The sequence below is a fragment of the Molossus molossus genome, unplaced genomic scaffold (assembly GCF_014108415.1).
Source record: "Molossus molossus isolate mMolMol1 unplaced genomic scaffold, mMolMol1.p scaffold_m16_p_1, whole genome shotgun sequence".
Classification (NCBI taxonomy): domain Eukaryota; kingdom Metazoa; phylum Chordata; class Mammalia; order Chiroptera; family Molossidae; genus Molossus; species Molossus molossus.
In genome coordinates, this window is record NW_023425344.1 from 166892564 (window position 1) to 166918583 (window position 26020).

General features: G+C 46.2%; 1 protein-coding gene across 5 annotated transcripts in view; it reads left to right on the plus strand.

Moving 5' to 3' along the window:
• Positions 1-17254, plus strand: part of NPAS3 (neuronal PAS domain protein 3) — an 872889-nt gene extending 855635 nt beyond the window's left edge. For 3 of the 5 annotated variants that reach the window (XM_036265112.1, XM_036265127.1, XM_036265135.1), the window contains 3 exons: positions 6864-7011; positions 10380-10504; positions 12835-17254. In XM_036265112.1, the coding sequence (XP_036121005.1) occupies positions 6864-7011; positions 10380-10504; positions 12835-14180 (1619 nt within the window). In that variant the 3' untranslated portion in view covers positions 14181-17254. The remainder of the gene's footprint in view (positions 1-6863; positions 7012-10379; positions 10505-12834) is intronic. The other 2 variants (XM_036265119.1, XM_036265143.1) reach the window with 2 other exon arrangements.
• Positions 17255-26020: the final 8766 nt, after the last annotated feature.

Consider the following 26020-nt stretch of genomic DNA (forward strand, 5'->3'; position numbering starts at 1 on the left):
CTCTTTTAGATAGTAAATCCCTGCCCCTGCCCCCTGCCAAAAAAAAACACAAAAAAAACATGGAGCTAAAAAAAATCCTCTGTCCTCTGTCCTTAAACTATTTTAGGTGGAGAAGGGCAGGAACGCGTGCTACTGAAGTTCCCTGGTTGGGCTGAAAACAGCTTGGAAAAAATATCTGCGATCTCAGATGTCACTCGTGCCAGCAATTACTTTGATCCTTCCTGTCCTAGAACACGATACCATCAGTGTTTAAAAGCTTTGGTCTCCAATTCAGTACATTATCATGAAGAAAAGGGGAATTTATTTTTCAAACTTAACAAATTGACATGTTCTAAATCAATGAAAAGTTTTCTGCATGATTCAATATTAACAGTTAATAAAAATCTATCAATTGGCTGGGGTTTAGGAAAAAACCTCTTGTGAGGTTATAAATCACACAGATAGCAATTCAAGCAGGGCCTGTCGTTAGTGTATTAGGGGGAAAATCCATAGATGATGCATAGTTGTTCCCAGAACATCCACAGGTCTTCTGTCCTTAAGCTCGTAACTCAGATTAAGTATCAAATATCATTAAACGTTACCAAATATTGCTCAGCACATAGATTCGGGAGAGAAAAAAAAAACACCTAAAAACCAATTCGTGGATGCCTGCTATTTAAGACATCTAGCTCACTAATTGCAAAATCTATAGGAAAGTCTGCACAGCATCAAAGCCTTGGTTGATCCTATGAGCAATTCTAAATGAAATGCTGTCTCCCTTGCAAGTAAATAAAACACTTAATGCAGTTTCTGGCTCTAGTGCTGTTTCTCCTGTGGGTTTTGAAAATGACCTTCCTGAGAGCATCAAGGACTATAACTTTTTAGATAAAGAAACTTGTTCTTGTTTTAAGTCTATGTCAGGTTCATTCCCCTATAAGCCCACAGTTTTCAAAAGCAGAGGAGAAAGTAATCCAGAATTTTAAAAAAATTTTTTAAAAAGCCCTGTTTCCAGAATGAAGTTGCCTGTCAGCCTGCCTTGGGCCTTAGGTGGAAAAGCAGAGATTAAAGAGTCAGTATTCTTTTTCATGTTTCATCTGCCAGTTTTGTGAATGTAGAAAGAGAACCAGTGGCTACAGCTAAGCACCCAACTGTGGTATCAAGTAGAAAGTGTGATACACACACACACATACACACACACACGCCACGTTAGTGAATTCAGAAATAATTCTTGAGTTTGGAGCACAGGGCGCCCCTCTCCCTTGCCCGCAGCCAGTGGCGGAGGTACCCCAGGAGCGCTGAATGGCGCAGATGCGTCCTGCTATCGCCATGACGATAATGAAGCTCTTTGTCCGCTGTGTGAATGCGAAGTGCGAGATCTCCGATGAGCTCACCATTTCCTATTTATTCCATACTTACCTGAATACACCACGCACTGCAGCTTTTTAATGCCTATGCAAACCACTCAAATGTCCTTTTGTGAGACACTTTGCTAAAAGGCCGCTTTTGATGTGCGTTCTCCATCTCCTCTTCAACTCGAATTAGACTGCTTCCTTCTTTCGAAGGCACAAGTAACTCACTATTTGGAGTCTTTGGCTTTGATTTCGTAAAACGGCCCAACAGGAAGAGACCATGTTCTCTTTTATTCTCCATATTTCTGAAGGCAAACTTGGACCGATTTGTTTTGATTTACGGACAGAATTATGTTCCTGCCCCAGACACAGGCTTCCTTTATGTCCTTTCAGTCAGACTATCTCTGCAGACCGAGTTTTCCCAAAGAAACCCAAATGCCTCTGTCGGTGACTGCGGAGCCATGGCCGTGCGCTTCAGCAAAAGAGGCCATCAACCTGGCTGGTGTGGCTCAGTGCTTGAGCATCACCCATGCACCAAGAGGTCGCCAGTTCAATTCCCGGTCAGGGCACATGCCCAGGTTGTGGGCCTGATCCCCAGTGAGGGGCATGCAGGAGGCGGCCAGTCGATGTTCTTTCTCATCCATGTTTCTCTCTCTCTCTCTCCCTCTCCCTTCCTCTCCCTCTAAGCAATAAAGAAAAAAAAATTGTTTTTAAAGAGGCCATCAGCTTCAGGGCAGGGGGCAGTTATTCTCTGCACGCAGTACATTTCTTGCATCCTTACCACTAAGCTCAAACCAAGAGACCCGATGACATTTTTAAAACATGTTCAGTAATAATGAGCATCCAGTCTTTGGCCAGGGAAAGGGGTAGGGGACGGGGCAGGGTGTGTACTTGAGGTAAACGGTCATGTGTTCGGTCACATGTTCTATAATGTTAGCTCTCTGCACTTTCCTTCTGATTGGACTGTATCTGCCACCCCCTTCCCGGTCAGGGGCAGATGGTGTTCTGATGCTAACAGTCAACTTGTCCATGAGCAGGGCTGCAACAGCTCAACCAGGAGTTTGTATTCTTCTCGCAATGAAGTCACCTCTGTCCTCTGAAGAACACAGTTTGTAACTCAAAGGCACCTTTAGCTGGAAAGTTAGGGTGACACGGATGCCAGGCTCCAGGTCTTCCACAGAGCAATGCCATCCAACAGCAACTGGTCACACCCTGGACTTCAGGGTGAAAGGAACAAGTTCTTGTGTGCTAGCAGAGGCCACATGCCACCTGGGGCCTTTGAGGTTGTAAGTGAACCTGGGAAAAGGTACCAACCCTCCCTGTGACTTCGTGCTTACCCTGTAACATCTAAGAAAGGCCACTGAAATGTTTGGGATCCTTTAATAACAGATAATCCCTACAGCACAACTTTAAAGACATAATTCTACAGATGCTGTGATGTGATAAGTGAATTCAGTGAGGGACACACAGGATGCGCTACCAAAAACTTTGGAAAACAAAAAGCAACCTTTGGCATAAATCAAAAAGAAGGTGTCAAGTTCTGACCACATCATGATATAAGATTAAAAATATGGCCCACACATATTCTCTCTCTCTCTCTCTCTCTCTCTTTATAATTTGAGCATATTGTTATGAAATTACTCCTGGGCTCTTTTCAAGGGACAACTAACTATATTTTAAGGACTTTCACAACAAGTGAAAACTTACATCATGCTTGTTTCTGTTTCTCCCCACAACAACAACAACAAAGAAATAGTTTATGAACTAGACTGATACAAGCATCCTCTCGTTTCTCTCTAAAGCTAAAACTCAAAAACAACAGCCACTGGATTAGAGAGAATCGAAAAAGTATTTTTGTGTTTTTCAAGTTGTCTAATTTATTACAAACTGAAAATCTCTTTCAGTCTGGCTCCAAGGTGCCTCTTCTTGAGCTGATTAGGACCACATGAGCTCAGGAAGAGCCGTCAGAGCCTGCCTCTGGCGCAGCTGGAATGATCCACCTGATTTGCCAGTAAAATTTTTTTCAAAAGAAGGGGGAAGAAAGAAGTTTCATCCCGAAGTCATAAATTTATATTCTGGAGCCCCAAGAAAAAAGTATTTCTTGCTCATTTTAAAAGAAACAAAATTTGCCCTGGCCGGTTTGGCTCAGTGATGAGAGCGTCGGCCCGCGGACCAAAGAGTCGCAGGTCTGATTCCGACCAAGGGCGCGTATCTCAGGTGTGGTTCATCCTCAGCCCTGGTCGGGCCGTGCGGGAGGCAACCAATCATCGTGTCTCTCTCACGTCGATGTTTCTCTCTCTCTGTCTCTCTCCCCTCTCTCCCTCCCTTCCACTCTATCTAGAGATAAATGGAAAAAAATATCCTCGGGTGAGGATTAAAAGAAAAGAAGCAAAATTCCATCATGACCTCTTTCATGAGCCCTCCTGAAGAACAGAAGTAACTGAGCAATATCCTGGTCACCACGTTACGCCACTGTGGGAGCTCTCCCCACCGACATGTGTGGTCTCATTCAGAAAGCACTGATCCTCAGGAAACAGCCATGATCTAGGACCATACTAGGATGTTTACCCTATAAGAATTCTGTTTGTCAGGCTGGCCCAGGTCACACCGAATAGATCAGGTCAGACTTTTCTTCAGCAGATCACGAGCGGGCTCCCGGATCTGCTCTGTGGCATTCACCGCAGTAAGTTAGGCACTCGGGTAGCTCCTGGCTCCCCAAGGAACCCCTCAGCCGTCCTTTCACAACATTTCCTCACATCAAAGTTTACCTGGCCTGACTCTCTTTCATGAGCTCTCCTCCCTTTGCTAGATGGCCCTTGGCCTGGGTGACAAAGGCTGTAGTAATGCATACATGGGCCCTAGTAAACTTGTATTTATCTTTTCAGGAAACACAGATGCATTTAGACAGACCAAGAGTCATACTGCCTTAACTCAAAAAGATGATGCCATCATTTCAGTGTTGTTTATTTTATCCTCACCTGAGGACATTTTCTTTTTCCATTTTTTTGTTCAGATAGAGTAGGAGGGAGGGAGAGAGAGAAACATCAACGTGAAAGGGACACATCGAGTGGCTGCCACCGGCACAACCAACCAGGGCCGGGGACAAACCACAACCGAGGTACGTTCCCTAGTGGGAACCGAACCCGGGTCTCTCTGGACCGCAGGCCGACGCTCTAACCGCTGAGCCGAACCGGTGTTTGTCACATCAGTGTTTTAACAAATAAGCCTCGCAGCCCCTTTCTAGCGTAGAGGCGCATCCCGCCAGGCAGGCGCGTGGTTGCGGGCTATGCATTTCAGGGTTGAGACTTTGTGTATTTGATTGTTTGTAGTAATAGGAGTATTAGAAAGAGGGGGTGATCTTCATGTTGGTTCTAATTTGACCATAATTCCTTTCTCACGTTGACCCTTTCTATGCAGTGTATTCTGGGGATGTATATGTAGTGCAAATTTGCCTGCTTTTGGTCAAAAATCCAGGATCTCCAGCCATCTCCGTGTTTTCTTCACGTGCTTCAAGGGGGCGGGTTATTTCCTTTGTTAAATAACTAGAACCATTTGAAGTTAGTCCTCGTGCCACATACACAGCTGACAGAATTAGACACCGATCCCTCACTGGGGGCGATCCGTTTTCTGTGTGAAAACAGTGGGCAGAGTTTCATAACCCATCGTCCCTCTGTTCATCGTTAACCAGGCTGAGAGGATGTGAACAACGCGCACCTCGCTGCGCGCCACGCGCTTTGACAGAGCTGCGTGCAGAGCTGTATTTCTCTGCCCTCGGCTTCACCACGCACTCGTGTCCCTGGGCAGCCACGCGTGCGGAGTGGCAGCACTTACAATCGCCGACGGACGGCGAGTACAGTGCTACCTGTGGAGCCTGGCCACCAACAGGAGGTGCCGGTTCCGGGCCTTAAAAACACCCAAAACTGTTGAGCAGCTCCGGGATCAAACGTGCCACTACCTGCGGCGCTCATCAAAGCAAAGCTTCTTCAGGGAACTGTTAAGATATATAATTATTCAATTTGACAACCATCCATTTAGTGTGCTGTGAGGAAAAGGGAGGGATGGGAGAAAGGCATGGAAGTTTTTATGTTTGCGGATATAATAGGAGGAGGTTTGATTTGGGATCACTTTCGGAGCCAGGAAGAGTGACTCAGACACGATGGGAAGAGCTTCAACGGCCCTAAATACAGCTCTTTTCCAAAGTGACTTCCCTTTACTCATCCACCTCCCCCCACCCAAAAAAAAATCAAAATGTACTTCATGAAACTATTGTATATGAAGCACTTATTAGCCGTAATTAAATGGACAATATGAATTTACTACGTCTTTAGGACTCTGGCTTGTTCTGGTTTAGAGCAAGATGATTAATGCAAATACATATTACTTGAGATAACCATTTAGCAGCTAATTTAGCCAAATTTATTACAGCAGTTAGAGCTTTTTCATTTTAGCAGACGGAGACAAGGACATGCCAAAAGTGGGAGACGTGGACGAGTGCACACTGCCCTCTAGTGGCCAGCCAGCTCGTGCGCTTCTGGGGGGTGTGGAGTTGCTGCCATGCGTATCCAAGCAATAGCAGAAGGTTTTGCACGTTTCCGGCATCTTTTTAAACCATTCCCATCTATAGCACTTTATTTCAGGGATGATTTACTGCACTTCCCCCTTTTACTAGCTCAGGAGTACCCAGATACAAATCAAATCAATTTCGACTTGGCAAGATTTTGGTTAAAGTATCATTTTTAACATCTGCATTTTAAAGCTCTCTTTCAGTGGGTATTTAATGGCACCGTTTCACATTACTGATTGTTTTTACTTGTTCCTTCATTTGGGGCCATATTTCAGAGTCTGTGTGGAGCTGTCACTCTGTTTGGCTCCAGCCAAGTCAATTCTGTGCCTCCCTTAGGCCAGTGTTTCTCTCTGACTTGGTTGAGAAATTTATTTTGTTCCAATACTCCGTAAAGGCTCACCCGCATTTCCCCTGACTGACCAATGTAAATTTAGTTCATACGTGGACTATAAATCCTGTTACACAAGATCAAAATGGACAGATGCATAAGGACACTGGCTGACGTTGCTCGCACAGCGCTGCGGCGACCCATCCAAGACGAGAGGCAAAGCATCTTCAGAACCACTCAGATATCCAGAATCCCAAAGAGGTCTACCTCGGCGCTATGAATAAATCTGTACACATTTGCCTTGGTGCCATCCAATGGCAAACCCATTGACAACATCCACACCGCATTAGGTGTTCCGTGAGCCACAAAGATGTGTAGTCCCTTTATTTTTCCTTTCACACCATGGCTGCCCAAAATGGAACAGAGTCTTGCTACAAATGCTAGTAACCCTCACTAGGGAGACGCCGCTCCACTGAATTGTTGATTTTATTTGTTCGACTCATGGCATTCTCCATTAAGCTTACGGAGGGGCACGCTGGCTTGATGCGCTCCTCCCCTTTCTAAGTCTGGGGTTTCGCAGCAATCGTCTGGTCACAGTCTTAATACGCAGCGCCTTCTGTTTGTTTTGTTCTATTCCCCCCAGTGCTGAATAAGGGCCAGTGTGTGACCAAGTACTACCGTTGGATGCAGAAGAACGGAGGCTATATCTGGATCCAGTCTAGTGCCACGATCGCTATTAATGCCAAGAATGCAAATGAGAAGAACATCATCTGGGTGAATTATCTCCTTAGGTATATTTCTCATTCTTTTCTGCTTCTGTTTCAGTTGTCAAATAGGCAGCCCGGTGGTTAACAACTGACATGTGGTGTTATCTTTTTGACAGTATCTGGTGTGGAATTATGTGGAAATTCTGCTTTTCTTTCCACAAGATTCAAAGGAATAGGAAAAGATCAAAGATATGTTGGAAGGGACTTCCAGGGCAGATTCACGACATTTTCAATAATTCTTGGTCCGTCAACATTGGGGCAGAAGTTGTTTGGTTTCCCCACAAATGCTCAGGCCATCAAAAGAATACAGACTTTTGCCTAAAGCTGAAGCCTTCAAAAGCACCTCCTTCTCCCCACCACACGTACACATACTCACACACTCCAGTCCTTGTGAAAATTAAGCAAAAAGGGATGAAAAACAAGTGGCAGGCACAGTCTAGTTCCCCTGCATTCCATCCCTTTGAAGCCCTCGGCACACTGCATAGGGCTTGATTCCTTAGGCACTGACGTTTTGATGAGCAAAGTGACTTCTTTGCTAGAATCAAGATCATCTCAGTATAAAAAGGAAGGCAACCTTCTTTTGCCTGTTCTGTGATCTCAGGCAAGTTTTACAGCAGTTTTAATGGGTCCTCAAGTTTACATCCATGAATGTGGCCAAGCTCAACAGCCTCCCAAATTCTAGGAGGCAGCACCATTTCTCAAGCCTTCCTCCTTTCTGCCTTTGGGTTTCAACTAGCAAAAAAGTAACCAAGACTTCAGTCTGCATTTGGGGGCAAGTTTTGCGGGAGGTCCTCCACCAATGCTGCCATGGAGCTGTCCGAACGGTCACCGGCTCCCTCCCACCCCTGTCATTCCAGTCTCTGGCTTCTCTTGGCCTGCAGTCACCAAGCATGGTCTGAGGGCCCACACATGGTCTGAGTAGGACGATGTCCGATAGGTCTTATGAATGGAAGTTGTTGCCCTTTGGCTGATCATCTAGACAGGGAGTACTTGAATCCCATTTTTCTCTGAGACAGCCAAATGGAGCTGAGATGCCGACGACCATGGCTCATCAGCACACTGACCCTTCAGAGTGTGTTCATGCACTCCGGCGGTGACTCGGAGGCATGACTGTGCTTGCTACCGATAGCATATCAATCAGACGCTAATGATTATTGCTCTAGAGAGGGCTTTAATGTGCACCACTTAAAAGAGTCTTCATTTATCTACTTTCGTTTTCCTTTTCTGACCTCTTCTACTCTACATTAATTCTCTCTAAAGGTATGTGTGTTTAATGTGGATTTCTCCAAGCCTGGTGTGTACGCAATCCTGTGTCTGTGACATCAAGAAATCCTTTCACAGACAGGTTTTGGGACAGCGGCAGTATGCCATGCAGAAGGTTATAAAAACTTACATGCCAGAGAGAAAACAGAATGAGGTGCTATGGCACTGGCAGGCTTTTGCTAGGCAAAAACGGAGGTGTGCCAAGGAGACCCATTGTTATTGAGAATCAGAGGTGACAGGGACACCACGGGTGAGAAGATGTCTGTCTGTGCCCCGTGCCAATGCATCCTAGGGTACTAACACCCATCTATAGGGTCGTTACTCCCATTCAGGGAGATTTCTTCCTATTTGGAGCTTTCTTATTGCACCGTCTGCCTCATGACTTCCCACTGTGCCTCCAAATGGCGGGACGAGAAGGGTGAAGGAGAGGTCAGTCCGTGTAACCGTGGATCAACACTATTAGTGTAGTCTAGGGCCACGTGGTACGAACTCATGAGTGCTTGGTGGTTCTAGTCCATGTAACTACACCTGGAGAGCAAGGAATCAGTTTGGGTACCAAAGACAAGTCTTCAGGCTCATGGGCCTCAATCTCAGCCATGCCAGGCCTGTTTCAGCGAACCTGGAGACTCTCCCTGAGTTCAGTAATAAAAGACCATAAGTTGGATGACCAGTGACTTGTGAACCCCCCTGTCATCTGGACCAAAGGAGACTAACAAAGACGGGCTTTAGCGGAAGAAACTCCGCCAAGAGGTAGCCCATTGGCATCGCTCCTGTAGGCTAGAGTTCTAGTAAGAAAAGGACCTGGCCTTGTTGCTCGTTCCCACATTCTTGTCCTTCATCCTTCCCTGAGCAATAGTCTCATGCTCCCTGTTCCTGCTCAGAGCGCCCCCCCAGGGCCCCATCCAGGCTTGTCCCGCTCTGTTCCGAGAGTTACTCCCCAGCCTTCCTGTTCTCCCTCGCGGTGCTCGGCAGCATTGCACTCAGAGTCTCCGAGACCGCGTGAGGGCCCAGGCTGCCCTCCCACCACTGTATCATCTGATTTTCCAGAGGCAGCTCTGCTGCTGAGGCTAATTCACACTAAGGAGTGAATGCCCGACCGTCCATCTCCATGAATTAACCCTCCCACAGACATTTGCCATTTTAGTGACTGAAACAGCACGTTTCTAATGTGGAAATTTCACTAGAAATTAGCAGATGAGTCAGTAATCATCTGGTGTAGGTCTCTGGTCGGCTAGCCATTAGGGAAGAGTTGAAGAGGCATCTTCTGTTCAGAGGCAAGAAACGTCCCTCGTGGCTACAGATCACAGTGGCCCGTGCTGCCCATGCTTGAGGCCCGCCTGGGTTGGCATTTCTAGAAGACAGCTAACTCAAACTGACCAAATACTCTCTCTTCTCCAGAAGAGGCTTGTTTCTTTAAAAATAGAACAAAAATGAAACACGTCGGTGCGAGTGGGGTTGGATCCCTTCTGTCAGGGCTGTTTCACACTGGGGTTCTCCCCACCGCAATCAGATTTCCAGCTAACAAGCTACAGGTGTACACCACATGAGCAGATGAAAGTGTGATTGTAATGGGTGTGTTGACAGTTCAGTAGCCATAATCCACGAATCCCAAGGTGCACCTGCGCATCTGTCAGATCTTAGGTGCTGAGGGCTCTGTCCCCATCCCCACCCCCGGCTTTGGAGCCATCTGAACAACTGAGAAGCTCCATTAGGAGCCAAGGCGAGGGTACTGAGGCAATGGACTCATCAGGAGCCCAAGGGAAGCCAGGGCCCGCCGGGAGGTATGGAAGTGAATGGCTGAGAGTACTTCTCCTCCTCCCTTCCCCCCGGGTATCATACTGGGAGGAATGTCAAGCAGCACGGTTCCCTGGCCCCCAGTGGTACTGATTATTTAAAAGCTTTCAGGGGCTTTCATGTAGCATTTTGGTATTCAGTCATTGTAGCAGGGTGCAGCTGCACCCCGGCACACGCAAGCCAAGCTCCTGTAAAAGTCCTGCGATGAACTGACATGATTTCATATTTAGTCTCTAAACTCCACACATTTGGGGCAAGAAAGGGGGAAGAAGATGGTCGAAAGCAAACCATCCGAATGGGTGTCTGCACCCCTGACGAATGCCTCCCTCCCGCAGCAACCCCGAGTACAAGGACATCCCCATGGACATCTCCCAGCTCCCCCACCTGCCGGAGAAAACGTCGGAATCCTCAGAAACCTCCGACTCTGAATCAGACTCTAAAGACACCTCAGGTATTACAGGTATTGCTCCTTCTCCATGTTCTACAGCTATGGCTTCCTTTCCAAACGCGACGGGTGGGTCACGCCAAAGGGCCGCCGGTAGAGGACAGCAACCGGTCAGATTTTATAGAGGGACTTAGGTCACATCAAGTTATTACTGAATCTCTCTCTACACACACATATATACATACACTGTACTTATATACCACCACATACATATGGGCACACATATGTGTGTGTGTGTGTATATATATAGTACTTACATATATGTATGTGGTAGTATATAAATATACATCTATGTATGGTTGAAATATATTTATACATGTATAGGTATATTGTAGTGTATAAATACATGTACACGAATCTACTTCATGTCAGCCTCCCCTGGCTTACTGAAGGGGCCCTGCCCTGACCCCACAGCTAGCGGCGGCCCCTTTACCAGAAAGAGATAGCAGGGCTGTCTCTGTTGCTGCCAGGCGGACTCTGACTTTGCACCCAGAATAGTCACCTCCTCCCAAGCTGGAATTGAGCCTCTATAGTGAGATACTTAATGCCATTGGTAAATGACTCAGGGTGCTGGACTGTTACTCATTTTCTGAATCTATGCAGAGAAAATCCATGCTTTCCCATTTCTAGTTATTTTGGGAAGTACATTTTGAGTCCTTTGTTGCACAGGAAAGTCAGTATAAAAATTTACTTTTCCTCCAATCCCAACCCCCTTCACAGACACACACAAAGTGCCAGGAAGCAAAGAACTTACAGAATCGCACAGTTGCAAAAAAAGACCCTGAGCCTCTTTTATTTATTTATTTACTTACTTACTTACTTACTTTTGGTACATGCCCCTAGCAGGAATAGCAGGAACCAAACCTGGGGACTCTCTGGTCCGCAGGCAGATGCTCCAACCACTGAGCCAAACTGGCCAGGGCCCCTGAGCCTCTTTTAACCCAATGTCTTCTGCCACGGAAGGAAGACAAGCGCAGTTATATGATTTGTCCAAGGTTCTAGTCCAGGCTGCCATACAAAAGCATCACAGCAGAGCCATAAAACCAGCATCATCCCTAAACCTTCTAACGTTGTATTACTGGGAAAATCTATTCCTCCTAAAATGTGTTGGATGGCTCGGGTCCAGCACCCCTCCCCATCCTCAGGGCACCTGCTCTTCCGGTTTGTAAACACATATCCCTCCACTTCAGAAATAGCCTCAGGGAAGCGAAGGAGGTGGGGAGCACCCACAGAGGATCTGATTATTTTTCTACTCCTAAATTGCATTCATTTGAAAGTTCTGTACTGGGGCAGAAGTTCTAGCATGGACAACCTCTGCTCTTCATTTATACCATGGACAAAAAAGACAAAACTTCCCTGCCCAATAGAGCTTCTATTCTAGTTGGAAGAGATAGAAGTTAATAAAAGCAAAACATACAGTGAATCAGATGGTGGTAAATGCTGTAGAGGAAAATAACTTTAGGAACAATGTGGTTTTCAATGAACAAATTGTTGCCAGTGAACAGTGCAAGTCCTCTTTAGAAAATCACCTTGCACGCCATCATTTTTCTGTCACCAACACCTTATTCCAGGTTATTTACTCTGACTCCCCAAGTTGTTTTGTAGGTCCTCTGAAATGTTAATGTGCCTACGAATCACCTGGGGATCTGATTCAGTAGGGCCTGGGATTCTGCATTTTTTTTGTTTTGGGGTTTTTTTGTTTTGTTTTGTTTTGTTTGCTCTATTGATTTCAGAGAGAGAGAGATTAAAAAAAAACATCGATGAGAGAGAACATCGATTGGTCACCTCCTGCATGCCCCCTACTGAGGATCAGGCCCACAACCTGGGCATGTGCCCTGACCAGGGATGAACCGGCAACTTTTTAGTGCATGGGTCCATGCTCAACCACTGAGCCACATCAGCAGGGCTTGGTTTGATTTTGGTTGGTTGGTTGGTTGGTTTCTTTTAATATGTTTTTATTGGTTTTAGAGAGAGAGAGAGAGAGGAAGAGACAGAGAAAGAGAAATATCGATTGGCTGCCTCCTGCAAGCCCCCGTGGGGGATCGAGCCACACCGGCCAGGCTGGGATTCTGCCTTTGTAACAAGCACCCAGCCATGCCAAGGCTGCTGGTCCATGGACCACACTTAGCCTAAAGGTCCAGCTAATCTAGGCCCTCAAGAGAAAAAGATAGGGCTTTAAGTAACCAAGGTGGTGGAAAGTCTGGGGACAGGCAAGAGAGCCCCCCCCCCCCCACACACACACACACCCGCAGGTGAGAGGTAGGTCTTGCCCTGCTAATGTGGTGTCTCCTTTGTCCCCTTTCCCTGTCCCTACCACCCCCACCCCGGCCGCCGGCCCCACACAGAGGACAACGAGAACTCCAAATCCGATGAGAAGGGCAACCAGTCTGAAAACAGTGAAGACCCAGAGCCCGACCGGAAAAAGTCAGGCAACACGTGCGACCAGGACATGAACTGCAACGACCAAGGCCACAGCTCCAGCAACCCTGACAGCCGCGACAGTGACGACAGCTTCGAGCACTCGGACTTTGAGAACCCCAAGGCCGGTGAGGAAGGCTTCCCCGCCCTGGGCCCCATGCAGATCAAGGTTGAGCGCTACGTCGAGAGCGAGTCGGACCTGCGGCTGCAGAACTGCGAGTCGCTCACGTCGGACAGCGCCAAGGACTCGGACAGCGCTGGCGAGGCGGGCGCGCAGGCCTCCAGCAAGCACCAGAAGCGCAAGAAGAGGAGGAAAAGGCAGAAGGGCGGCAGCGCCAGCCGCAGGCGCCTGTCCAGTGCGTCGAGCCCCGGCGGCCTGGACGCGGGCCTGGTGGAGCCCCCGCGGCTGCTGTCCTCCCCCAACAGTGCCTCGGTGCTCAAGATCAAGACGGAGATCTCGGAACCCATCAACTTCGACAACGACAGCAGCATCTGGAACTACCCGCCCAACCGGGAGATCTCCAGGAACGAGTCCCCCTACAGCATGACCAAGCCCCCCAGCTCCGAGCACTTTCCGTCTCCGCAGGGCAGTGGGGGCGGTGGGGGACTGCATGTGGCCATCCCCGACTCGGTCCTCACCCCGCCCGGCGCCGACAGCGCCGCCGCCCGCAAGACTCAGTTCAGCGCCTCGGCCACCGCGGCCTTGGCCCCCGTCACCTCCGACCCTCTGTCACCGCCGCTCTCGGCGTCCCCGCGGGACAAGCACCCCGGGGGCAGCAGCAGCAGCAGCAGCGGGGGTGGCCCCAGCACGTCCAACTCGTTGCTGTACACTGGGGACCTGGAGGCGCTGCAGAGGTTGCAGGCGGGCAACGTCGTGCTCCCGCTGGTGCACAGGGTGACCGGGACCCTGGCGGCCACCAGTACGGCCGCGCAAAGGGTCTACACCACGGGCACCATCCGCTACGCGCCCGCCGAGGTGACCCTGGCCATGCAGGGCAACCTGCTGCCCAACGCGCACGCTGTTAACTTCGTGGACGTTAACAGCCCCGGCTTCGGCCTCGACCACAAGACGCCCATGGAGATGCTCTACCACCACGTGCACCGGCTCAACATGTCGGGACCGTTCGGCGGCGCCGTGAGCGCGGCCAGCCTGACGCAGATGCCCGCGGGCAACGTGTTCACCACGGCCGAGGGACTGTTCTCCACGCTGCCCTTCCCGGTCTACAGCAACGGCATCCACGCGGCTCAGACTCTGGAGCGCAAGGACGACTGAGGCCCGCGGCTGCGCTGGGAGGCATGGTCGGCGTTTTCGTTTTAGACCTTTAATTCTAGCACTTTGAATTCGAGCAGGTCAGCGTCTTCTCTCAACACCACGGTCCCCGCCCCATCCCCTCTTTCTTTCACTTGACTTATGCTTTCCTGTAAAGATATGTTTATTTTTGGCCTTCAGAGCGTCCGATGACCAGTTGCCTGCCATTTTGTCTTCTTCTAAGATGTGTGTTGGGTTGTTCTGCTTTCCTTTGCATCTTTATTAAGATGTCTTTAATGTGTATATGCCTCTGCCATAGAATACTCAGTCTTGTGGTCAAGAGATTTCTCACGTGACAACCATTGGGTTTTCTTCATAAAGATCTTGATGTGATCAAGATTGAAAGAGACAAGCATAAACAATGTGCCCTGTTTGACTAAGTCAAATGAAATGGGGTGGCTTTTGTTTTTGTTCCTTATTCCTTTAAAAAAAAAAAAAAATAGGGGGATAGTATTTTAGAATTTTATGCAGAATTTAATTCTCTTTTTATGGTTAAGATTTTAAGATTTTCTTACTTGCACATAAAAATAATTTGGGTTCTTAAACTTAATTTCTGGCCTGTGACTAGAATGTTTGAAAAAAAAAAAAAAAAAAAGTTGGACTAAATGTTAATTACTGAAACATTAACTTAATTTCTAAAACCATGGTGCTATCATTTATTAATCTGTAATGTCTCCATACAAAATGCAGCTCCTGGGCTGGGTTTTGGGGGGGTGGGGAGGAATGTGTTCTGTCCTGGTCTGGAGCCCACTGCTGCAGTCTCCTTGGTTAGTTAAGACAAAGCCCTCATTAACATTTGCTGCAGGACTTAAAATTTTTTACCTCCCAACTAACAAACATAGCCTCACATTAAATTTAATGGGTCATTAAAGCCTTTTTTAAAGGGGCTTTTGGAAAACTCAATCAAACTGATCTGAGGAACGGTTTAGGTACATACTGCCTTTGGTTGAGCTTTTATTTTCCTTTACTCAGTCTAACTGAGGCTAATTTTTGCAACTTCAATAACACTTCGGAGTAAAAGAGGGAAAATATTTAACATGTTTTTATTTCTTGCTAAAAAAAAAAAAAAAGGAAGGTTGTATTTTGAGGGGACTGATTTGATTTGATGGAATATTTTTTTTTCCCCCTTTGGTTCTCTTATTGCTAGGTTGGAACCAATACAGTTTAAAACTAAAGAATGGGTTAATAAGCTTCAAACAGATAACTGCAACTGAAAACTGCACATTAAATACAAAAACAAAAAAAAAAGAAAAAGAAAAAGAAAAAAATATCCTATTTTGTCTTTGTTGCCAGAAATCAGTGTAGTGTCAAACACTCCAAATGACTGTCAAGTATAAATTCTTCCACTCCATTTTTGGCAGCTGTTTGTTAAGGCATCTAATAACAGATGTGAGAACTGTAACGTGTGCAATGTGTACGTGTCCTTGGCTGTCGTCCATTGCAGTTTCAATGTGTGTTTCTATATGCAGTATATACTAAGCTAATGTAGTTGTTTTGTCCTTTGTCTTCTCTGTGCTCTATCTCTAGTCCGGAGTGGTCCAGTTCCATTCCTGCAGTCCTAGTGAATCAGTGATTCTTGGGGTTAGTGGTTTTTGTGTGGTGGCCTTCCTCTGTAATGTCACCCCTATGCTGCTTCTACTGTCTGTGAACCTTCCGTTTCACCTTTTGAAATTCCTGCTGTTGCTTTGCTGGTGTATATTCCCCCGACCTCTCCTTTCTTGCCCTCCCCCTCTCCTCTCCCCTTTCCCTTCCTCGTCTTTCCTTCCCCCTTCTCCAAAATCTTTTTCATTCTCAGAGATAAAAAGACTCTTAACTAGCTCAAGGTTAATGGAGCCATTTTTCCCACATGGAATTCTGGGTATGACTCTTTCTTCGGGAGTGCAGCTCAAAGCACTGAAGAGTAATGCTCAGATATATTAAATAAATTGATGCCATATAGCCTCAGTTGTTAACATTCCCAGAGTCCCTTGTGCTCTACCTATAAGCAGTGGGTGCTTTTCTTTGGTTTCCTTCCAGGTTGGCTGATGGAGCAATATATAAAGCAATTGCCAGTGAGACAGAAAATTATTTCAAAGGTCAACCAACATTTTTTTAAAAACCGAAGGGGAGGAATAATGGAATGTAGAATTGTCATATATATTTGTTTATGCGTGCAATGCTACTAGAGTAACTCAGCTGTCCTTTGAATATCACTGTGTTGAGTGGATTCCTCTAGGACCTTTAATTCCATGAGTTGGGCGCCGACCACTATGGAATAATGACAAAATAAAGTTAACTGCCACAGATTTTAATAGTGAGCTTAGCTGAAGGATTTAATAGGTTTAGAATGTGAAGAAAGCTAATCACGAAATTTAAAGATTAATTTTGGGAGCTCTATTCTAGCTATCGAACAATCAAAGGAATGCACCTATCAGCTACAAAGAACAGCTAGACAGCTGTTTTTTTGTTTTGTTTTGTTTTTTTTCTTTTATAAATGTTTCTGTGTTGTGTCAAAATGATTTCTGGTGATTTAAACTAACAGATAATCACAGCTGCTGTCTAAATCCATAGTGTTAAAATTACAAAATGAAAAAAAAACAAAAAAAAAAAACTTCATTACCTGTGAAGACTGTGTCTGTGTTTTTAACTATTTCTTGTACAAATATATGAAAACTTTTATGAGGAGACTGGTGCCAAGTAGCTGGATAATGGGGAAAGGGATATTCTGTTCGTAAAAATCTTAGCAGTGTTACCAACTCTACCACATATATATATATATATAAAAATTAAAACGTTACAAAGCGACAGCTATGGTACATTCGTTTTGTGTGAAGCTAACCGGACCTAACTTCCTGAGTGCCTGGCTTATTTTGAAACATTTTTTTTCATTGACCATTGATAATGCTGCAAATCAGAAATGTACATACTTCATTTACAACAGGGTTCTTTTTATACTTTTGTAGATTCTCATACATGTCACATACATGGTTGTCTTTATGTAACTTAATTTTTTCATCCACAGGTGCCATTTTCATAATAAACTTCTCTTGGATTTGTTACTATCTGGCATCATTTCTTTTACATGTAACCATCCTAACTAATGAATGCTGGTAGTATTTGTTTAGCAGGTACCTTGGTCATTATTCTTGATTAAAATCAAAAAAAGGAAAAGTAAAAAAAAAAAAAAAAATTTAAGGATACATCCATATTTTTGCTAGTTTTGAAAAAAAAAATGCATAGCTTGTGTACTGATGAGGCTGACAAGGCACGGATTAAGATGCTAATCCAAATACTACACCAAACTTGCCACCATCCTGAATTTTCAGCTACCCCAACTCATTGTCATACTGCGCATTACTGTGCACATTATTCGAGCTGAACTGCAGGCCTGCGACATTAACCACTATGGGAAGTGTGCATTTTTTATTAATGCACAGTAAGTGATGACAGTTTTCATACATTAATCATTTAAAATGCACTCGATACTTTCATTTATTACAAGCTATAGTGTATAACCAACTATTCCATTGCTTATATCTTCTCTTTATACTAAATACATGTAATCTTTCTCCGGACAAGCCGAGTAAGTCATGGTGGTGCTGTGTATTTTAAGACAGGTCAGCTGACTAACTCAAAAAGAGAAAGAAAACTTCAGCGCTATCTCGGAGTTAAGGATATGGATGGGTCACCTGTTAAGTCTGTGCTGTCCAGAAAATGAAGAGATGGGAATGAGTTCTACTGAAAGAAAAGGCAACTACTTTTGTCCAAAAGCTACCAACTAGAGTAAATATTCCTCTTCAGTTTCAGTCTTCCACGACACTTGCCAATTTGAGGGCACTTTTTATTAATGGAGGGTTGTTTCAGACTGGGGGATGTGAAAATGTGTTTATGGTTGTGGGCCCTAGGTTTCTCTTTTACAGGTCCTTGGAATAAGCACTTAAAAATTAGAAATAGGAAGAGAGGGTGATTGAGGACACAGAATTGGGTTCTCCCAACTGTTTCCAAAATGTATTATTTTTTTATTGTTGTTGTTGTTTATTTTTTATTTTATTGATTTTAGAGAGAGAGGAAGGGAGAGGGAGAGAGAGATAGAAACATCGATGAGAGAGAACATGGATTGGCCGCCTCCTGCACGCCCCCCACTGGGGATCGGGCCCACAACCTGGGCATGAGCCCTGATCGGGAATCAAACCGGTGACCTCTTGGTGCATGGGTCAACACTCAACGACTGAGCCACACTGGCCAGGCTCTTTTTGTTCTTGAGGAGAATATAGTATGGCAAGATTTAGAAGTTAAATATAGATGTGTGTGTGTATGAAGCTAGAAGCTCAATCTGAGTGTTGAAGCCAGATTTTCCAAAGCAAGCTGTCAGCCAACATCGATGGAGCTGGCTCTTGGTGGGGGTCTCCAGAGCTTTGCAGAGTGGAGGCTCTAAAAGGCAGAGGGGCAGTTGTATGGTGTGGGATTGGGCTGACCCCTGTGGGCTAAATGACAATGCTGATCAGCCACAACACTCTCCTTCAGCCCTGCGATCCAGATGTGGTGGCAGTGGAGGTTGAGAAGGAAAACCAGACATGGCAGAGGGTGAATTGAAACCCTCACAGTATTTGGAGCTTCTGCAGAAGGAGTGGTAGAAATCCTAAATTCTTACCCAAGGTCAAGCCTCCCTTAACATTGACAAGTTCCCTGTCCTTGATTTGTTCCCATCAATGCTAAAAACTGTCCCTAGTGAAATAAAGGACGTCTCTCAGCCAGAAAGATGTTCTGGGCTCAGACCCACTGACAATCGTGAAGCCTGGTCACTAGTGCAGCCCAAAGCTCGCAGGCAGGGCAAGGCCCGGAGCTCCCCACAGGACCAGGACCTCTCCCTTGCCAGGCGGGCTGCAAGTCATTTGTCAAGGCTCCAGTTTGTAGGTGATGGACAGAAAAGGGCTCACTGGCCAGCTCTCTGCACCCTTTCTCCTTCCCAGCCAATACCTATACTTGTTCATTTAGCAAAGAAGAACAAGATGAAAGGCAAAGCTGTAGGCAGGACACGAGAGAAGATACGCGCTCGGCGTAGCATCAAGAGAGTGGTTTCTGTCCTCGTGGACTGTAATTCTTACCCATCTTCGCCTACTCCTAGATGAAGCCTATTTATGCTGAACTTATATAAAACAATTTACAATCAACTTGGCCTTTGCATTGCATTAAAGGTAAGAGATGGTGTATATTATCAAGCCGAGAACATAATTTGTTCAAGCCAAGAAGATCATTATCCAGGTTCAAAAAGCAGAAAGATCTAAGGACTTGGGAGAAAAGGAAGAATACCTTTGTCAGTACCTCATATCATGTAGTGAAAAGAGATGAACTGTTCTTGAACATGATTCCCACAGAAGGATGACAACTAGCAGGCTTAAGAAACAATTCTGGGAGGCTAAGGTAAGTGCACACCCTAGCTGTTCCACTTTTCCTGGGTCTCCTAGGAACCATTATAAAAAAGGGGGGCTGACCTGGTAAACTCCCCACGGGCACAAATCATGACTTGTTCATCTTCATGTCCTCCCACGGTGCTCAGTTCAATGATTTACAAATAGTCTTGGTTCAGTAGCGATCTGCTGAAGACTGATGGACGAGGACATGTGAAAAATGACCATGAAACATAACTTGTCAAGAAGCAAAGATTCCACTAAAAATGTTCATGTGGTTTGTCAGGATAGCTTGAGTTTCTATCAAGAAAAGAATGGCAAAATGGGTAGAGCTGCAAGTTCATTGCTGCCTTCTCAGGTAGTCCATATGGCTGGCGAAGAGTTAGCCATCGATAAATGTTGGTTGGAGGATGTCTGTGTGTGTCCGCAATACTGTGTACAGCAATAAATTAGGTAAAGCAAATACAGAAAGGAGACAGAGGAAAGAACCCAAGCATTTGATAACTGACTTAGTAAACTTTGACATCTTATCCCATAGACAGCGAAGCAAATGGATCTTAAATTCACAAGAAGGGTACTAGTCTTGTAATAGATGAGCATTGAGATATAGAAATTTAATTGTCATCCAGAGAATCTCAGCAATTGAGACAGACCCTCTCATGTAGAAATCACGTCTCCTTAATTCTAATGGTGAGGGTCTTGCTAGCCCACTATTGGATAGTTATAATTTTTAGAGGGTTTTAAGCTGAAATCTTACCTCCAGAGTTAAATGGACTAAGTCTAAATTCTCGTCCTTCTGAGTGACCTTCAAATATGTGGAAATGAATATCAGAGTTTCAGTAAGTCTCTAGGCTAACTGTCACCTGTTCTTTCCATCATTGCTCAGTGGCATTGTGGCAGATCCCCTCACCATCCGAGTTACCCTCATCTAGGTGCACCAGAATTTGACAAGGCCCCTGTATTTGACAAGTTCCTAGGGCTGCCTTATCGCCACAAACTAGGCGGCTTGAAGCAACAGACATTTATTCTATTCTCTCACTGTTCTGAACTAAAGGTGCCGGCAAGATTGGTTCCTTCCGGAAGGCTCTAGGGGAGAGTCTGCCCTATGCTTTTCTCCTAGCCGCTGATGGGTACCAGCCACCCTTGGCTCTCCTTGACTTGCAAATGCATCACCCCGATCTCTGCCTCTGTCATCACATAGCCCTCTCCTCTGTGTGTGTGTCTTCACGTGGAGTTCTACCTACTGTGTGTCTTTCTATTTTTCTGATAAGGACACCAGTCATCTTGGATTAAGGGCCCACACCACTCCAGTATGGCCTCAACTAAGTACATCTACAAGACCCTATCACAAGAAGAAAATGGAATTAAGTTTACATGCTGAGATAAGGGGTTAGGACATCCTTTTTGGAGGACACAATTCAACCTATAACAGCCCCTGTTAAAATGTGGCACGTTGGATCAATTACAGCTCCAGATGTGATCTGGCATCTGCACGGGATGGAAGTCCCCCCATACTGTTGCTCAAGACTCCCAACTCTGAGTTAAAACAGACTGAGTCCACAGTCCCTTCCCAGCAGTCACATCAAGCTGTCACCTCATCTTGAGCCTCTAGTCAACCAGAACACCCCGGGATTTTCACAAACTTTTGTTAAGGTAGGTGTCTCACCTCCCATAGTCCCCATGTGATGCTCGCATGTGCTCAGGGGAGAAGCAAATTAAGGGGGAAAAGTGCCCTGGTTCATGACACATGGAGGGGAAGCACGAGCCTGTCCCTGTGGACATTTCTCCTTTCCGTTGTATTTTCCATGTCCTCTGAGACCATTCATCCAGCCCCGCTGCAGAGGACAGACCCGGCCCGGAACTGTGCAGCCCTGCGGTACAGGTACATCCATACAAACATTCCCAGCAGGCTACTCCTTGGTAAGAAACTGAGGCAGGGGGGAAACAGCCAGGAGAAGGAAATTGGAAGAGCTGGAGGGAGAAACGACCACATGGGTCATAGCTGGGGTCGGGGTGCCAGGACTCCTGTTACACATGGTGTAAAATAATTCAAATCTCAAGGAAGAATCATGAGGCCAAACACATTAACTTTCTGAGGTTGAGTAGGCCTCACTTTTATGGATCAAAATCAAAGAGAAATTAGTGTAAGATCGTTTTTGCACTTTTTCCGGGGACAAAACAGTTGTTTTTCATTCTTCTGTTCCTCACTCTCTATTCGGCCGTCATGAGATACGTCATGAGAACAGGGATGACCCAGATAATGTCCCTATGTTGAAAGAATTTTCCTAGAAAAAATAAAGTTAATTTCAGTTAAAAATAATAATATATGGAAACTGGTAAAACTACTTTAATGGGGACAAAAGGGAGCAGAGGGTAAGGAGGCAGCTCTTGCTTGTACTGAAGAAGTTCTCAGATTTATAGCGGAAGTGTCAGAAACAGGATGTAATATCCGTGTGACCCCCCACCACCTCCCCCAAGCAAAACCATTATGCCCTTGATGAATTATTGACTTTAGAGTTTTATCTGTGCCATGAATAATCACAAACTTGGGAGTCTTGGGGCACAGTTCATAAACAAATAATTATATCACAATGATAATTTTTCAGGAATTACAACATCAATCATGGCCATGTTATTATCAAGTACATTTTCTGGTTGCCTCTATTCATCAAACCCTCCTCCTTCTCCACCCTTCTGCACCACACAAGGAAAACTCATCACCAGATTGCCTCTTATTTACACATCACTCAAAGCAGGACAGAACAGGCACACAGAGAATGGGCCAGCCCGGCATTTATGAGAGATGAGTTTTCATTAAGAAAGTCCAAATTAAATGCATTGAGAAAGATGGAGAGGGGAGAGAATTAATTATCCCAAACTCCCCCAAAGAAGCATCTTTGAATAGATTCTGTTCAGAAGATAAAAGCAGAAGGAAGGTTTATTCCATTGCAGGCAGGAGTTCTAATAAAGAAAAAGGAGTTAGTCTCTCAAAACCAAGGAAATAGAGCAATAATGTGCCACTTTGTGAAAAGAACAATGGTTAGGCATGTGCACAGAGCTTGGCCCCTGTCCTACAGCTCCCTCCTTCAGGAGGCAGAGGCGAGGAGGTGGGGACAGGACTGAGGCAGGATATAAATACCTTATCCAGATCTATGTACAAATCCACAGTGGAGCTGCCCAGGATGCCCGGGTCTCGGCTAAGGATAACGTGTCCAAACACAAGGACGGGACAAACAGCGCCTGGGCCAACCTACTTCACTGTGCCGTTTACCATCCCTTACAGCCAAGGCCTCAGGGTTCAGCTCCCAATTCAAAAGAAAAGCAAACAACTGGCCATGCAACACAGAGAAAGCGCCCTCTTAAGGTAAAAGGTCGGATGAGAGGGTTAACGTTAATACTTGCCATTAACTCCTTGTGCAGAGATCTTTTTCATTGGTCCCCGCTTCCAACCGGCAAGCTATGCAGGCCAAGCACGGTAATTCAGAACGACCACTGGGGAGGGCATTTCAACTCCCAGAAAGCGGATCCCAACCCAAGCATCTGAGACAATCCCGTCTCTCAGGACACTTCACTCTTGAGGACAGCCCTTGGGTACATATGGCCTGAGCTTAGATCAGATTCTCTTCTCCTCGGCCTTAAAATGTGTCTAGAAGAAGGTAGGGCTAGTGCCCCAGCAGTGAGCCCCACCGGTGGGGGAGGCCTGCTGCGCCGGCATGGGGGATGGGGGGCGGGGGGCGGGGGGCTGGACACAGCCGGGTGGCTCTAAACCGCACCATCAGGCAACCACCTGGCAGCGTCAGGTCTCAGGGACCCTGCATGACTTAAGTTAAAATATCGCCTGCACTCTCCACTACTCTCTTTTTTAAAAATCTTCCCATTTCTTTTGTTGTTGTTGTTAAGATGGAAAGACTTCTGTAATTTTATTAACCAATGTCACCCCAATAAATTTAATTAAAAAAATACTGAAAGAATAAATAAATGAAATGGTGAACAAAAGAACTGAGAGTAGGCTGAGAAGACCCACTAGAATAATTGCTTTCTTGGTTTCATAGAACATGTTAAAGAGAATATTCTTTTTTTTTTCATTGTGGACAGTATTACAGACTTCTCCCCTCTTTTCCCCCATTGATCCCCCTCCTCCCCGCTCCCCCCTCCTTCTTTCCCCAGCCTCGTGCCTGTAGCCATTGGTTGTGCATGTATGCATATCAGTTATTTGGTTTATAATCTTCCCATTCCTTAAATGTACTCGGACTATTATGAAATAAACCTGCCTCAGACCAATCTTCACATAGAAACTTATTTAAAAAACGGCAAGAGGATTAGGCTGGAGAAAGGCAAACACAGCTCCCAGCCCACAGCCCAGGGTGACTTCTGAATGTCCCAAAGCGTCCTTCTCCCCCGACAGGATGCAACAAACAGGCCGAGTCTCTCTCCTGCTCCCTTCATCCTCCCTGGGTGTCCCTTGCCCTCACGTCAAGCCCAGCCCCCTCCACCCACTTGGCCCTGTGCCTGCCTCCCTCTGTCCCTCCCCCCAGCACCGCAGGACCTCCTCTGGGGTCTGCTTTGTTTTTTCTCCTCTGGGGCAATTTCACCTCCCATCACCCCACCCAGCATGATGATGCCCTCAAGCCGGCCAATAAACCAAAGATCCCTTGGGGAAATCTACTCTTTTTTAGAAAGCTGTGGAGGGAGCCAATTATAAATTCTCAACATTTTCATTTTGGAGCACATTGTGTGATCCAGAAAGTGCACATAACCCTCTTGTGGAACTGGTAAGAGCTCGGGGCTGCCCACCCACTCCCTGGTGGAGACAGCTTCTGGCAGAGGGAAGCTGCGCGTGGGGAGAAAAGGGGAAGAAATGCAGAAGCCCCACAGCCGAAGCTCCCACAGCCGTAAGAGCCTGCGCCGGCCAGAGTCCTCGGGCTCAAGCAGCTTTGGAAGGTGCACACTGACTCATCCAGGAGTCTCAGTTCCCACAAGCCTGGCATTCCCAACCCTCAGCCCACACCTCTGCTCTGGAGCCCCGTGGAAAAACAAAAGACTTCTAACCACTGAGGACGTTTTGCCGAAATATAAATCTAACCGCTATTTTCTTAATAGCATCTCCCAGGATGCGGACACTCGCAATTACTTTTCATGTTTAACATTTTAAAAAATTAAAAGGAAGCGCAGATTTGTTTCTCTAGTACTTACACTTGCCTTCCCTACATGCTACACAGGATATTTACATGGAGTTGCCCAAGTTAGAGACATTTTTCAGACATTGATTAATCTATAATTCTTTGAAGTAAGGGAGCATTATTATCTCCACTTTACAGATGTGGAAACTAAGACACAGAGGTTAATGACTTGCCCAGAGGTCAAGCATCCAGTCGATTGCAAAGTGGGTTTTAAACAGAAGCTCCCCTTTCTGCTCGAGGCTTAATTCAAGTCTGTTTTCACTCCTCTGCCCTGTTGACATCGGCGCTGTCTCCTACGTCTGGACACCTCTTGAATTTTGCCTGCAGGCTCGTAATATGCTTCTGGAGGGACCAGTGCATCCCTGGCCGCCCTTCAGCCTGTGCCCTCTTCCTATTCATGCCTGTGCTCATACAGAAGAAACGACAATTCCTCTCTGGGGTATTTTACGATGACTTTGCATCGCCAAATAGTACTATTATTTTCATTTTTTTAATAATAAATATAAGCCCTAAAGTTCTATGTAAACCTGGAATCCCATGTTGGGTTTTATTCCGGCAGCTGTCCTGTAGTTAACATGGTGGGCCGCTGCCCCAGCCTCCCCGGGGATCCAGGGAGGAGTCAAGCATTACCCCCTGCCCTTCTTGTTCACAAAGTGGAGAGGGAGACGAATGTAGAAGTTAATCATTACAACAGTATAACAAAGGGACGTGACGGACACACAGGCCACGTGGTAGGGGTGCAGCAGGGGATGGCAAATCACGCTGTGAGGACACTGAAGTCTCCCGGGAGGAGATGATGCTTAAAGCAAGTCTTGAAAGGAGGGTGGGAGTGAATCATGGGTGCCAGAGGAAGAGGGGGCCCTGGAAGGCACAGGCAATATCCTGGAGGCAGGGGAGAGCTCGCAATAATGCAACATGCTGGGGTGACCACACCTCCACGCCACGTGTGCAGACCTGAGCGGAGGTCAGCTGACAAGTTCATGAAATGGGTTTAGCTAAAGCTTGGCGAGCCAAGCCCCGCGCCCTCGTGCAGGGCTGGTCTTCCCAAAGGAAGAGGTACCTGTCCTCACATAAAGCCACGCTCTGCTCATCAAGCCATCCTTCTGCAGCACTGGGCTTCACGGGGACAGCTTTTTCGGTCACACAGCAGTCCTGCGAGGGACCTGGCCAAGTGTTATACTGAGGAGTCTGAGTGGCATTCCACAGGTGGGGGGGAGTTTAAAGGACTTATTCAGAG